The 13,788-nt window shown below is 38.1% G+C and overlaps 1 protein-coding gene across 1 annotated transcript in view; it reads left to right on the top strand.

The window, feature by feature from the left end:
- The first annotated feature begins 1,880 nt into the window (after positions 1–1,880).
- The window catches only part of LRCH2 (leucine rich repeats and calponin homology domain containing 2), a 104,233-nt gene continuing 92,325 nt past the window's right edge, over positions 1,881–13,788 (top strand). The window contains exon 1 of the mRNA XM_024988537.2: positions 1,881–2,306. Within this exon, the coding sequence (XP_024844305.1) occupies positions 1,955–2,306 (352 nt within the window). The 5' untranslated portion in view covers positions 1,881–1,954. The remainder of the gene's footprint in view (positions 2,307–13,788) is intronic.

Below are 13,788 nucleotides of genomic sequence, written 5' to 3'. Positions count from 1 at the left end.
TTTAATTTATTTGTAGGCTGATAAGAACATCCTGTAGTCTATCCCAATAATCTTGATGTCTAATAGAAGAATTTGGAGCTTTGGACTCTGCGTCTTCTTCTCTATATTATTTATAAATGTTGGGTAACTACCAATTTGCTTGGTTCTCTTGAATACAAATCACATTTGTAGTTGGCCAGTGCTTTATTCAATAAAGACTGCATATTTTGTTCAAAACTCTTTGTCAAAGAGCTTCAGAATGTGTTATTTTGCCTGATTTTCATGTATATCTAGCCTACCTTGTAGGCTTTCTGTTTTTTCTACTTACACTATCTTTTAAATTCTTTGAAAGATTACTTTTCTTCTGAAATTTGTTGTATAAGGCCTTCTCTTGACAGGTATTCTGAGGACATACTTTTCCTGGAGTCCAATACATTGTTTTAAATAATCACTAATTTTTTTATTGCCTAGTTATTAAATATTCCTTTCCTAATCTTATCTCTATCTAATGCATTTAGTTTCCCTTTCCACCCTTTTTGATTCTGGGAATTCTCAATTAATACCTAATTTGATTTGTGATGTAAGAAAGATGAGATATAAGGTAGAATGTTCTTTTTTGACACCAGTGAGTTTAAATAATTTGATTTCGCTTCCTAATATGTTGTGGAGGTTTAATTTTCAGTATTGGTCCTTCTGTGGGTCATGCATGTGGCAAATGTGATTTCTTGCACCATAGTTATCTTAGTTAACCTATATGGCCACAAAGCAATTTAGACAAGTTGTAATTCTTTCCTGTATTTTTCCCCCAAAGTAGTGATTTTTGTGGAGCTTTCTCCAAGAAAATGAGACTGTTGATAGATTGTTTAAACTGAAGTGGATGTAAAAGAGATGCAGAAGATATTCTAATTAATGATAACTGAATATCATCAAGTATTCTGATAGTTTTCTTGTGTAACTTTTCTTTTTTTTTTTTTTTTCCTCTAATTTTATTTTATTTTTAAACTTTACTGATAGTTTTCTTGTGTAACTTTTCTACGAGTGAAAAAGATTTGAATAACTCTGAGTGCGAGTGGAGGGATGGCAGTGACCTATCTAAATGGTTGGCTTCAGGTTCCAAGAATGAACTCGGAAAATCCAAGATTGATTAGCTTCCTATCCACAGCATTAAATCTTCAGAAAGCCTGTATATCAAAAATAAACTTTAAGGTTGTTTGATGATTAGAGTTTTCCATCAGCCATACTAACATGATGAGAAGAAATTCCAGATATTTTGGAGACCTTGGCAGCACTTCAAAGAGTTATAGAACAGAATGTAGAGAACTTTTCCAAGTTTTGGAAGGCAGCAGTTTGGCTGAGACATACACACACTGAAACGAGAGGCTTCCTTGAAAACATTTTAAAATGCTTTTCTTATTTGGGAATTCTAAATTATGGCAAAATTCATGCAGGCTTAAAACACAATTCTGCACCCATATTCTTCCCCGAAGTTTCTCTCCGTGTTAACACTGCTAAAGGATTCCTGAGGCATTTGCAGTAAGCGTTTCCATCAGGTAGCTGATAGTCCTTCTAAATGCCGCTTCAAAATATTCTAAAACGAATCTCTTTCATCTCTAATATATTTACTTTTGTTTCGCAGATCTCAAAAGGTGAAGCAACTTAGAGATCTGGGGTCACATCCCTGACGACCTAGAGTTAAGCTGGTGTCGCTTCGCAAGATTTTGGTACCCAAAGCAGCGGAACCGGGATTTAGCATCCTTCCTCTGATAGCACATTTCTTAAAGCAAGCATTCTGCACGTTTGAACAGCGTCTCTTCCATACCCAACACCTCCTCCCAGCCCGCCCCCTGGTTCCTTCCCACCCTCTACCTCGCATCCCCCACCTCCCGCCCCCAGCCTGCGCATGCGTCCTAAGAACCCCCTACACTCGCGGCACAGGCTCAGAGTATTGTCGGGGGCTATTCTCTATCCCAGGAACATGGCGGCGAGTCAGGGAGGTGGTGGTAACAGTGGGGGCGGCGGTTGTGGTGGAGGTGGAAGTAGCGGTGGCGGTGGTGGGGCCGGCGGGGGAGGTGGCGGAGCCGGAGTGGGAGGCGGCGGCGGCGGCGGCGGGACCATGGTGGTGCCCATCCCGGTACCGACTCTCTTCGGTCAGCCGTTCCCCAACGGGCCGCAGTGGAACCCGGGGAGCCTGCAGCCTCAACACACCGTGAGGAGCCTGGACCGGGCCCTGGAGGAGGCGGGCAACTCTGGCATCCTGAGCCTCAGCGGTAGGAAGCTCCGAGACTTCCCGGGCAGCGGCTACGACCTGACGGACACCACCCAAGCAGGTGACAGGGCGGGGAGGGGGAGGGGAAACTGGGCGAGGAGGTGGGGGCAGTGGGTTTCTGGGTGGCTGCGTGGCTGCGTTGTTAGACTCTGCTGATCTGGGCGGGTGCGCGGGGGCGGCGAGACTGAGTCGGAGCAGCCAGTTCTGAATGTGAGGGGCAGAGCAGGGAAGTGGCGGCGGGGGGCGGGTGGGGGTAGTGGGGGGTGGGCAGGAATGCTGACTGAAGGGTCTCTGGAAACCTGGTGGGATGTGAGGAGTGAAAGAGCATTACTGTTAAAGCGAGTTTCTCCACTAAAGGGATGGGGAGGGAGGTATTGACACCTTCCTGAATGCACTTCTTCCAACTCTCGTGAATGTTCCGGTCTTTCCTGGAGGGAAAAAAAGACAATACATGAGACCATAATCTATACATATTCTTTAAAGCCATGCGTGCCTGTAGGAATGGTATATCCCTTTTCCTAGTGCAGCAGCAGTATTGCCACGGTTTTTTCCTGTGTTCTTATTTTGTGTGTGTTTTAATCATCCTATAATAGTCTTGGCTTCTTGTCACGTATGCCTTTAAATACTGAGATTTGTCATTTTCCTGGTGTTGAGGTAGTGGTGCTTAAATTAGTATTTGCTGCAACGGCAAATTAAATCATCAATCACTTATGTGTCTGCTTTACTAAGGGAAAGAATCCTTGTTTTGAGTTGTGTTGGAGTCTTAATTTTCATTACAGATGTAACCAAAAATTGTAAGGGCATTTTTGAGAATCAAAATTAACTCCATTCTTTTTGGAGTTGTGGGTTAATGGCTTATCATTTTGGATGGGAAATTGGCTATTGTAATGTTCTTCATATACTCTCTGGTACTCTTTGTTGTGGATGGCATTTTTTGTTATGAGCAGTCTCCCCTCTGCCTTATAAGCCAATGATGATTATTTTAGTTGTGTTTTGATTTGATGAAAGACTTTTCACTTTTCATAATCTTCAAATATGTTATTTATGTATCTGTTTTCATCTGCTTTGCTGAAAGAAATCATGGACAAAATGATCTTAATAAATTTAGTGATTTTGAGGCAATGTAGTAAGTAAATTCACTCATAATGGGAGGTAATAAAAGACCTCTTATTTTCAGAATAACACTATTTCATTGTATTGTGTTTCTAGATATTAAATCAAGATGTGTGTTTGGATGAGGGTGGTGCGAGGAAGAGAACCTAAAATTGAAGCCTCCTATCCAGTTATTCACTTAGGAGTTATCCTAAGAACCATCAATGATTTTGTGTGTTGGAAAGCATATTTGAGTATTTACTCTTTCACTCTGAACAGATTTCCTAAACAAGATGTTCACATATTCAAGATATATTGGCAAGACATTGTACTACTAGGTATGTTCTTCAAAGGCTTCAAGAAAAATGATTTCAGACTGCATCATTATAGGGATTTGTTGTTTTGCTTGTTGGTTAGCTATAAAAGATTTATCTATCTATAGTGCAAAGTTGAAGCATCCTAGGTTGGCATTCTGGCCTTTCATTGTCTGGCTTCTGTTTATTGTTGTAACCTTAAGTCCTCAAATGCTCCTACATAGAACCCTCTGTTCCAACTAGGTCAGCTCCCAGTTCCTCAAACATAGTTTATGAATTTCTGCCTCATCTTTGTAGAAGATCCATATTCATGAGATTTCCTTTTCTCCACCTATTTAATTTTGTTCAAGCCCCAGCTTTTCCAAGATGCTGTCTCCACCTCCCTTAGTCCAGGGCAGTCTTCTGTTTCTTTGAATTCCCATGGTACTTAATGTCTTTACCACTTACGTGCTAGTGCTGGCTTTATTTTCTTTTTTACGTTTTGCTTTCCCTGGGAAGATGGAAAACTGCTTAAGGGCAGGGAATAAGTAATACAGTTCCTTAGTTTTCTCATTATATACTGCTTATATTGTACTTAATATTTTTCATAAATATAAATATCATCTTATGTGATTATAACCATTGGCTTTTAAGGCTTCAGTTTGTTTTCTGAGGCAAGTTTTAACACAAATCAGAACCATATTTATTCTTGGTAAAATTCATTCATCATAAACTTTATCAGTGTCTACAGTAACAGAGAACTTTTTGAAATAATTTCACCTCATTTTACTTTTTAAAGAAAATTGAATTGGTGTTCCTTGTGGGAACACATGAGAATTTAAATTAGAAATCTGTGGGTGATTCATTTGCCATTCATTTTTGACCAAATTCAACCACAAGAGACTAGTATCCATTGTATATAAATGGAATTGAAGAAAAATAGAGCATGTTTGAGATTATACATACATACCTGTATATATACAAACATATAAATATGTATATGCAATATAGTCTCTGCTCAATGAAAACAGTTCTGTTTGTTGTTATTGTTATATTTAAAATGACTCTCAGTGGAATAATGTTTCAGTACCAAATTGATTAGTTAGACAGCAATGGTTTATTGAGTTGCGAAGAGACTGGAAGAAGGGAAAATGGGTAGGAAGCTATTTGTTAATCTAGGTGTGAGGTGGTGAGAATCTAGGTTAAAACAAAATTGGATTAGAAGGGGAAATTGATACATTTAAAGGAAGGGAGATAGCTCTTCACATTGTTTGCTGTTCCTTACCATGTATATAAAAGATGAAATAGACCTGTGGCTTTCCACCTTGCCTGCATTTTAAGATAGCAAGGGAGTTTTTTTTTAATCTATTCCCCGGGCTCCACCCCAGACCAATTAAATCAGAGTCTCAGGGGCAAAGAGATGTGTGTGTGTGTGTGTGTGTGTGTGTGTGTGTGTGTGTGTGTGTGTGTAAATATTCCCAGGTGATTCTTCTGTGCAGTCAGGGTTGGGAAACTCTAGAATTTTTTAGACATTTAAGAAATATTTATTGTTTGAGTGAATGAGAACATTGATAAAAGTTTGGTGACTAACCTAAAGCTAATTGTCAAGAAGGTCAAAACCAAAGCTAGGAAGGAACTAAATGTTCACGTTCTAGTTCAGTACTCTTTCAGATAGACTTGTGTGAAGCAGACTCATTTTTTTTCATCATATTATGTCTGTAGTGACTAGGAACTTACAGGAAACTATAGTTTCTCCAGTTCCCTTGAATAACTGTTTTACATTTAACATTGTTGGATAAATTTGTGTTAAAATACTGACTGTAAAATATGTAGCAGCAAAGTCTTATTTTCTCTATTAATAGTCTTCCTGTGAGGAAATGTGGATTATATGTAGCTGATGGCAAAGTTTATCTTTGGTATCTTTTTTATTTCTCTTTGCATTTCTGGTGTCTGTTCTTCTTCACCTGTCCCCTTCCTCCTGCTGCCCTCCTTATTTCTTTTCCCCTCTTCAGCCTCACTCCCTTTTCTTTGCTGGGATGGAGCTCAACTGCTAATAACTAATTATGGCAGCCTTTCTAGGCGATTAACATTTAAAAGAGAGAGTTTGCCAATTTACTTGATTCTCCATTTGGTTGTGCTCACGACCTTTTTTGAATTGATAAGCCTTCCAGATACTTCTTAATTAAAATCCTCATCCATATAAAAACATGAAATCAGGGATCAGAAAGTTTTAGGAAAGTAGCTAACTCTGGTTGTAATGTCTTATCTTTGCTGGTCTGTGGGTAGACTTGGCAAGACAAAGGGAAATTGCCTAGAAAGTTTTAGTCTATCTGGATACTGTGATACTTGTTGACTTTAAGAGAGCTTAAAAATGATAATGGGTAATGGCTATGAAAACAAATTTGGAAACTTTTCATATTTGACTGTCACCAGTACTACAAGTAAGTCTCAGTCTATTTGCAGCTGCCCTCTCTGCTTATTCATACTTCTTTATGCCCATAAACAATAGGTCTGTGAAACAGATTTAGGAATTCTTTACATACATCAGATTGTGCTGTGTCCTGGTGAATCACATGTTTTCCTGTAAACCTGGAGTCAACTCTAGTATTTCCTACATGTGCTGGTTCACCTCTTCAACTGTGGAGCATGATGCATTGTATCTGCTTGTAAAATGGAGCCAGTTAAACTTTGCAGTCTCTGATTTTGTTACATAGGTGAAGGCCATCTTAGTGCATTCGGTGGAATAAGCTTGTGATTTTGTTGCCAGAGTCAAATATCTGTCTTGCTTTATGTAATAAATATCTTGCTGAAAAATTGAATATGAAGGGCATTTTTGTTGGTTGACTCATATTTTAATTGGTTCAGATTGAATTTGAGTTGCTAAACCTTGCAGTGTTTTTATTCAGTGATGAATTCTCCTAGAGCATAAATAGTTGCCCTTTCTTTCTTTTGCAAGTTCACATTTTAAAATGTTAAAAAAAAAAAAAAACCCAAACCCACGGTAAATAAGAAACACAAAATAAAAAAAAAGTTATCTTAAATCAGAGTGTATGTTTGTCATTAAACTCATACCATTTATACAGCTCCTTATAAATTCTAAGCACTTTCATATATATTACCCTTTTGTATCCTAATAATAACCCTGTGAGCTTTGTAGAGTGCATAGTAATTACCCTTTGTTGTTGAGAGAGATTAAGTGATTTGCCAGAAGTTAAATGGCTAGTATATGTCAGAGTGTGGGTCAGAGGCTAGATTTTCTAAATTTAACACTATTCCAGTGTTTTTTCTGTTGCAATACTTTCTCTTCTTATAACAAAGCTATTAATAAACACTGTGCTAATAAATGGGTGATTTAGTCTGAAAGATGAACACTTACTTAGCTTCATAGATTATATAGTTTCTGTTTATGGTCCAGTGTGTTTTGTTTTGCACATGATATTTGCATAGCTTGTCTTCATGGTATTGGTTTTACAATAGGTACATTAAGCAAGCTTTTATTAAACTCTAACTCTGGAAACATGATCCTCTAAAGGTTTATAAAATAGGTGCATGTGTTCAGTAATATATGTAATTATTAGAAAAGAGATGGAGCAATATTAAAAATATATATTTTAATAAACTATACAAATAAGTTATATGGAACTGTGGCATACGGCTTAATTTTATTGGGAGTTAAGTTAGTTTGAGAAAATTTCCTATAAAGTTAACTTGCTGAATCTTGAGTTAAATGATCACTATGGGATCAGCTTCAGTTCGGTTCAGTTGCTAAGTTGTGTCCCCCTGTTTGCGACCCCATGCATGCCGAGTTGGTAAGGATTAAGCAGAAAGGGACAGTTGCAGGCTTTCAGGGGAGAAATTACACCCATATGGAGTTGAGAATGGCATTGCATATTAAGGGCAGATGTTACCTGAAAGTTCACTCTGTATTTTCTCAAACATACTTGGAGGCTGAGAGGAGGGAATTGGTGGAGAGTTCAGTGTTAAAATACAAGATGGGGAGGGAGGATCTTCATGGACTGGGTGGAGAGTCCTTAGCAATGGAAGGGAGGGGTTACCTAGTTCCCTGACTTTTACTAAGGTGGACGGGAATGAAGATCCGTGGGGATAATAATGTCTTAAATTTTAATGTTAATCGATGCAGTGTCATCTGGGAAAACAAGTTTACAAGCATAGGAATAGGTACTCAATAGAGCAAAATGCTTTAAGGAGTCATTATGGAGAATAAGCCACAGTTTAGAATTAGGACTGTGTGATAAGCAGCTAGATTAGTTGCATTTGAAAAATATGAGCTTACCATGTTTTCTGAAAAAAATTACCATATATACTACATGACAGGTAAAAGAACAGAAGTGGTTGATTGGAATATTTTAGAATTGGGATTATAGAGACACTGGCTTAAAGTTTAAATTTTAATATTTTGATTTAGATTGTTTGTAACATAAACTCTGAAGTATTTATTTATCATCAAAAGCATAAAGATATACAAGATCCAGAACCTCATTGACAGCATGAGAAGTAATGTTCAGGACACTTTTCACAAATAAAAGTAATTGAAGACTTAGAGCATATTGATTTCCTGGGAGGTGGTATTTAAGTTCCAAGGCATACAGTCACACTTTGCAAAAGGGTATATCATTCTTCTAGCCCATCCCAACAGTACACTCTAAGGGATACTTAAACTGTGTGATGCCCACCCCCATTGTATAGAGACTGTTCATCATCATGAACAATTTAGAAGGGGAAACCTTTTACATTTCTCTATACTTTGTGTATATTTAGGTAGTTCTTGAAGCATTGTAATACAATCAGTTCTCTGAAAAGTTTCAGAAAGTTTTCTCTGCTTCCCTTTTTCCCCCCATTTCCCTTTTATAGAAAAAAAAATACCTTATACTCCAGGGAACCATTTAATGTAATAAAAGAAAACTGTACAAGTGAGTTTTATAACAATAATTTAAGTTTGTGTTTAGTTTCATTTTAAACTAGTATATTCAGTCTGCTAAAGGTCTTTTAGTCTTTACATTTCTGTTTCAAATAAATTATAAATTTATAGCATTCCACTTATAGACTACCAGTCAGTAGACTGTAATGGATAGTTAAACAATAGATATTTTCTAATATATATTTTGATAAAAAATTTTTTAAGTTTTTTTTCCAAATAGGAAAGTAAAGTCTTACCTATTTGTGGACATTGTCTATCTGTATACTCTTATAATTTGAGGCATGGATTAGTGTTTAAATTAATTATGCTTCTTTCGGTGAAATTTTATGCATAATATTAGGGATGTAAGGGGACAAAAGACAGAAATAAAATGACTGTGTGTACACTTTTATTTGAACTGTATAGAGACTAACCAATTCTAGAACATTTGTGAATTTGGATTTGATTCAAAAATGACTTCGTTAAATGATTATGTCCCTAAGAGACTCCAGAACGTGCAGCATAGAAATTTTCCCCTCTTAAAAAAAGAATTCCAATAAATAAATCCTTAGTACTTTAGCTAATTGATTAGAGATGCCTGTGTCAATGGGAAATCAATTACTTTTAAAGTTATTTATAAATTTAAAAATAGTAAATCAAACATAGATAACTATCTCCTTAATCTACCTTGATGAGTATGTAAGAATACATTTGTCATATCTATTTTATATAAATGGACAAGATGGTAAAGTTGCTGCCTTTAGGGAATTTATGATTTAAAGTGGTGGTATAAATTAAGTATTCATGTATCTATTATATAGGCTAGATCATGGTTTTAAGGAATGGGAAACTTGCCCCCAAGAGATACTTGGTAATGTTGGGGCTTCCCTGGTAGCTCAGATGGTAAAGCGTCTGCCTGCAATGCAGGAGATCTGGGTTTGATCCCTGGGTTGGGACGATCTCCTGGAGAAGGAAATGGCAGCCCACTCCAGTACTCTTGCCTGGAAAATTCCATGGATAGAGGAGCCTGGTAGGCTACAGTCCATGGAATCGCAAAGAGTTGGACACGACTGAGCAACTTCATTGGTTTTTGGAAACAGTTTTGATTGTCATAACTTGGGGATGCTACTGACATTTAGTGGGTAGAAGCCAGGGATGCTGCTAAGCATCCTAAAATGAACAGGACTGCACACACAACAAAGACTTTCCAAGTCCAAAATGTCAATGGTGCCAAGACTGAGCACTGCTTGGCTAAAGTAAGATGAATGTCATAAGCGAAAACAAAGCAGTGTGCAAATTTGAAGAGGGAATGGTGACATCGATTATAGGATAGGCTTTGAAGGGGAAAGGATCAGATTTTATATTTAATCATGAAAAGAGGATCCAATTCTCTATAGCTTACCAGTCTCCTCTGTCCATGGAGTTTTCCAGGCAAGAATACTGGGGTGGGTTGCCATTTCCTCCTCCAGGGGATCTTCCCAACCCAGGGATCGAACCCATGTCTCCAGTACCTCCTGCAGTGGCAGGCGGGTTCCTTATCACTGCACCACTTGGGAAGCCCATTTAAAAAAAAAAAAAAGAGGATACTACATGAATATTGACATCCCAGAGTCTCTTGAAACTCAAAATGTCAAAAAAAAAAAAAAAAAATCAACTTTTGTATTTACCCTAGGACCTCTGGTCTTGCAGACCAGAAACTTGGGAATTGTTCTTGACTCTTCACCTTCCCTCACCCTCTATATATGGTTGGAACTTAAGGGCTCTTGATCATAACTCTTTGAATAGCTTTCAATTCTGTTCCATTCCTGTCTAATCTCAGTGTCAGTTGTTGTTGTTTATGTCCTTCTCTCCTCACCTTTAACTGACTCTATCAGCAGTTTTCCCAAATGATTTCTCTGCTTCACGTTCAGTTTGCTTCAAGTCCAATTTGTTCTTCATACTGTAGCATGAGGACTCTTTCTCATAAGCAAATCTGCTTGACACTTGTTGCTACTAAGACAGCTTCGAGCCAGTAAGCTAGCTCCTTAATAATACATTGCTTAGTTCTTGTTTTGAACTTTTAAAAAATGTAATTCATAACTCTGCTTTATCTAACTGGTAATTTTAATATTATATTACTTACTACTAAGTTGCAAAGATATAAATTGTTGTATGAAACTGTAGTTCATTCTTTTTGATGGCTGAATTATCTTTCATTGTGCAACTATAGCATACTTTATCCACTTTCTCACTGGTAGCCATAATATTATTAACATATTTTTACTCTTGTGAACAGTACTACTATAAGCCTTATTATTCATGTGTCCTGTTGTACATATGCAAGAATTTCTTGTGTGTATACTTGTGAATGAAATAGCTGGGTTATATAATAATATTTGTTGTTGTTCATTTGCCAAGTTGTGTCTGACTCTTTTTGACCCCATGGACTGCAGCATGTCAGGCTCCCTATCCTTCACCATTTCCTGGAGTTTGCTCAAACTCATGTCCATTGAGTTGTTGATGTCATCCAGCCATCTCATCCTCTGTGGTCCCCTTCTCCTCCTGGCTTCAATCTTGCCCAGCATCAGGGTCTTTTCCACTGAGTCAGCCTATCGCATCAGGTGGCCTAAGTATTGGAGCTTCAGCTTCAGCATCAGTCCTTCCAATGAATATTCAGGGTTGATTTCCTTTAGAATTGACTGGTTTAATCTTCTTGCAGTTGAAGGAACTCTCAAGAGTCTTCCCCAGCACGGCAGTTCGAAAGCATCAATTCTTCACCGCTCAGCCTTCTTTATGGTCCAACTCTCACATCCATACATGACTACTGGAAAAACCATAGCTATGACTATACGGACATTTGTTGGCAAAGTGATATCTCTGCTTCTTAAAAGCACTGGCTAGGTTTGACATAGCTATACTTCCAAGGAGCAAGAATCTTTTAATTTTGCAGTCAACTTCTGCATTGATTTTGTAGCCCAAGAAAATGAAATCTGACACTATTTCCACATTTTCCCCATCTATTTGCCATGAAGTGATGGGACTGGATGCCATGATCTTAGTTTTTTTAATGTTGAATTTTAATCCAGATTTTTTCCTCTCCTCTTTCACCATCATCAAAAAGCTCTTAAGTTCCTCTTCACTTTCTGCCATTAAAGTGGTGTCATCTGCATATCTAAGGTTATTGATATTTCTCCCACCAATCTTGATACCAGCTTGTGCTTCATCCAGCCCAGCATTTCGCATGATATACTCTGCATATAAGTTATATAAGCAGGGTGACAATATATAGCCTTGACATACTCTTTTCCCAATTTTGTTCCATGTCCAGTTCTAACTGTTGCTTCTTGACATGCATACCTACCTCAGAAGGCAGGTAAGGTGCTTTGGTATTTCCATTTCTTTAAGAATATTCTGCAATTTGTTGTGATCCACACAGTCGAGGGCTTTAGCATAGTGAATGAAGCAGAAGTAGATGTTTTTTTTTTTTTTCTTAAATTTTAATTGGAGCCTAATTACTTTACAATATTGTGGTTTTTGCCATACATTCACATGAATCAGCCATGGGTGTACATGTGTTCCCCGTCCTGACCCTCCCCCGACCTCCCTCCCCATCCCATCCTTCAGGGTCATCCCAGTTCACCAGCCCTGAGAACTCTGCCTCATGCATCAAACCTGGACTGGCGATCTATTTCACATATGATAATATACATGTTTCAATGCTATTCTCTCAAATCATCCCACCCTCACCTTCTCCCACAGAGTGCAACAGTCTCTTCTTTACATCTGTGTCTCTTTTGCTATCTTGCATATAGGGTCGTCATTACCATCTTTCTAAATTCCATATATATGTGCTAATATACTGTATTGGTGTTTTTCTTTCTGACTTACTTCGCTCTGTATAGTAGGCTCCAGTTTCATCCACCTCATTAGAACTGGTTCAAATGTATTCTTTTTAATGGCTGAGTAATATTCCATTGTGTATATGTACCACAGCTTTCTTATCCATTCGTCTGCTGATGGACATCTAGGTTGCTTCCATGTCCTGGCTATTGTAAATGGTGCTGCAGTGAACATTGGGGTATACGTGTCTCTTTCCATTCTGGTTTCCTCGGTGTGTATGCCCAGCAGTGGGATTGCTGGGTTGTATGGCAGTTCTATTTCCAGTTTTTTAAGAAATCTCCACACTCTTCTCCATAGTGGCTGTACTAGTTTGCATTCCCACCAACAATGTAAGAGGGTTCCTTTTTCTCCAGACCCTCTCCAGCATTTATTGTTTGTAGACTTTTTGATAGCAGCCGTTCTGACCGGCATGAGATGGTACCTCACTGTGGTTTTGATTTGTATTTCTCTGATAATGAGTGATGTTGAGCATTTTTTCATGTGTTTGTTAGGCATTTGTATGTCTTCTTTGGAGAAATGTCTGTTTAGTTCTTTAGCCCATTTTTTGATTGGGTTGTTTATTTTTCTGGAATTGAGCTGCAGGAGTTGCTTGTATATTTTTGAGATTAATTCTTTGTCAGTTGCTTCATTTGCTATTATTTTCTCCCATTCTGAAGGCTGTCTTTTCACCTTGCTTATGGTTTCCTTCATTGTGCAAAATCTTTTATGTTTAATTAGGTCCCATTTGTTTTTAAGGAATTCTCTTACTTTTTCTATGATCAGCATATGTTGGCAATTTGACCTCTGGTTTCTCTGCCTTTTCTAAGTCCAGCTGGTACATCTGGACATTCTCTGTTCATGTACTGCTGAAGCCTAGCTTGAAGGGTTTTGAGCATAATCTTGCTGGCATGTGAAATGAGTGCAATTGTACAGTAATTTGTACATTCTTTGGCATTGCCCTTCTTTGGGATTGGAATGAAAACTGATTTTTTCCATTCCTGTGGCCACTGCTGAGTTTTCCAAATTTGCTGGCATAATGAATGCAGCAGTCTAACAGCATCATCTTTTAAGATTTGAAATAGCTCAGCTGGAATTCCATCACCTTCACTAGCTTTGTTTGTTGTTCAGTTCAGTTCAGTTGCTCAGTCATGTCCGACTCTTTGGGACCCCATGGACTGCAGCATGCCAAGCTTCCCTGTCCATCACCAACTCCCCGAGTTTTCTCAAACTCATGTCCATTGAGTTGGTGATGCCATCTGACCATCTCATCCTCTGTTGTCCCCTTCTCCTCCTACCTTCAATCTTTCTCAGCATTAGGGTCTTTTCCAATGAATCAGTTCTTCACATCAGGTAGCCAAAGTATTGAAACTTCAGCTTCAGCA

This window comes from Bos taurus, chromosome X (genome assembly GCF_002263795.3).
Source record: "Bos taurus isolate L1 Dominette 01449 registration number 42190680 breed Hereford chromosome X, ARS-UCD2.0, whole genome shotgun sequence".
Lineage (NCBI taxonomy): Eukaryota > Metazoa > Chordata > Mammalia > Artiodactyla > Bovidae > Bos > Bos taurus.
Note: the sequence above shows the minus strand (reverse complement) of the source record. Positions and strands in the feature narration are given on the sequence as shown.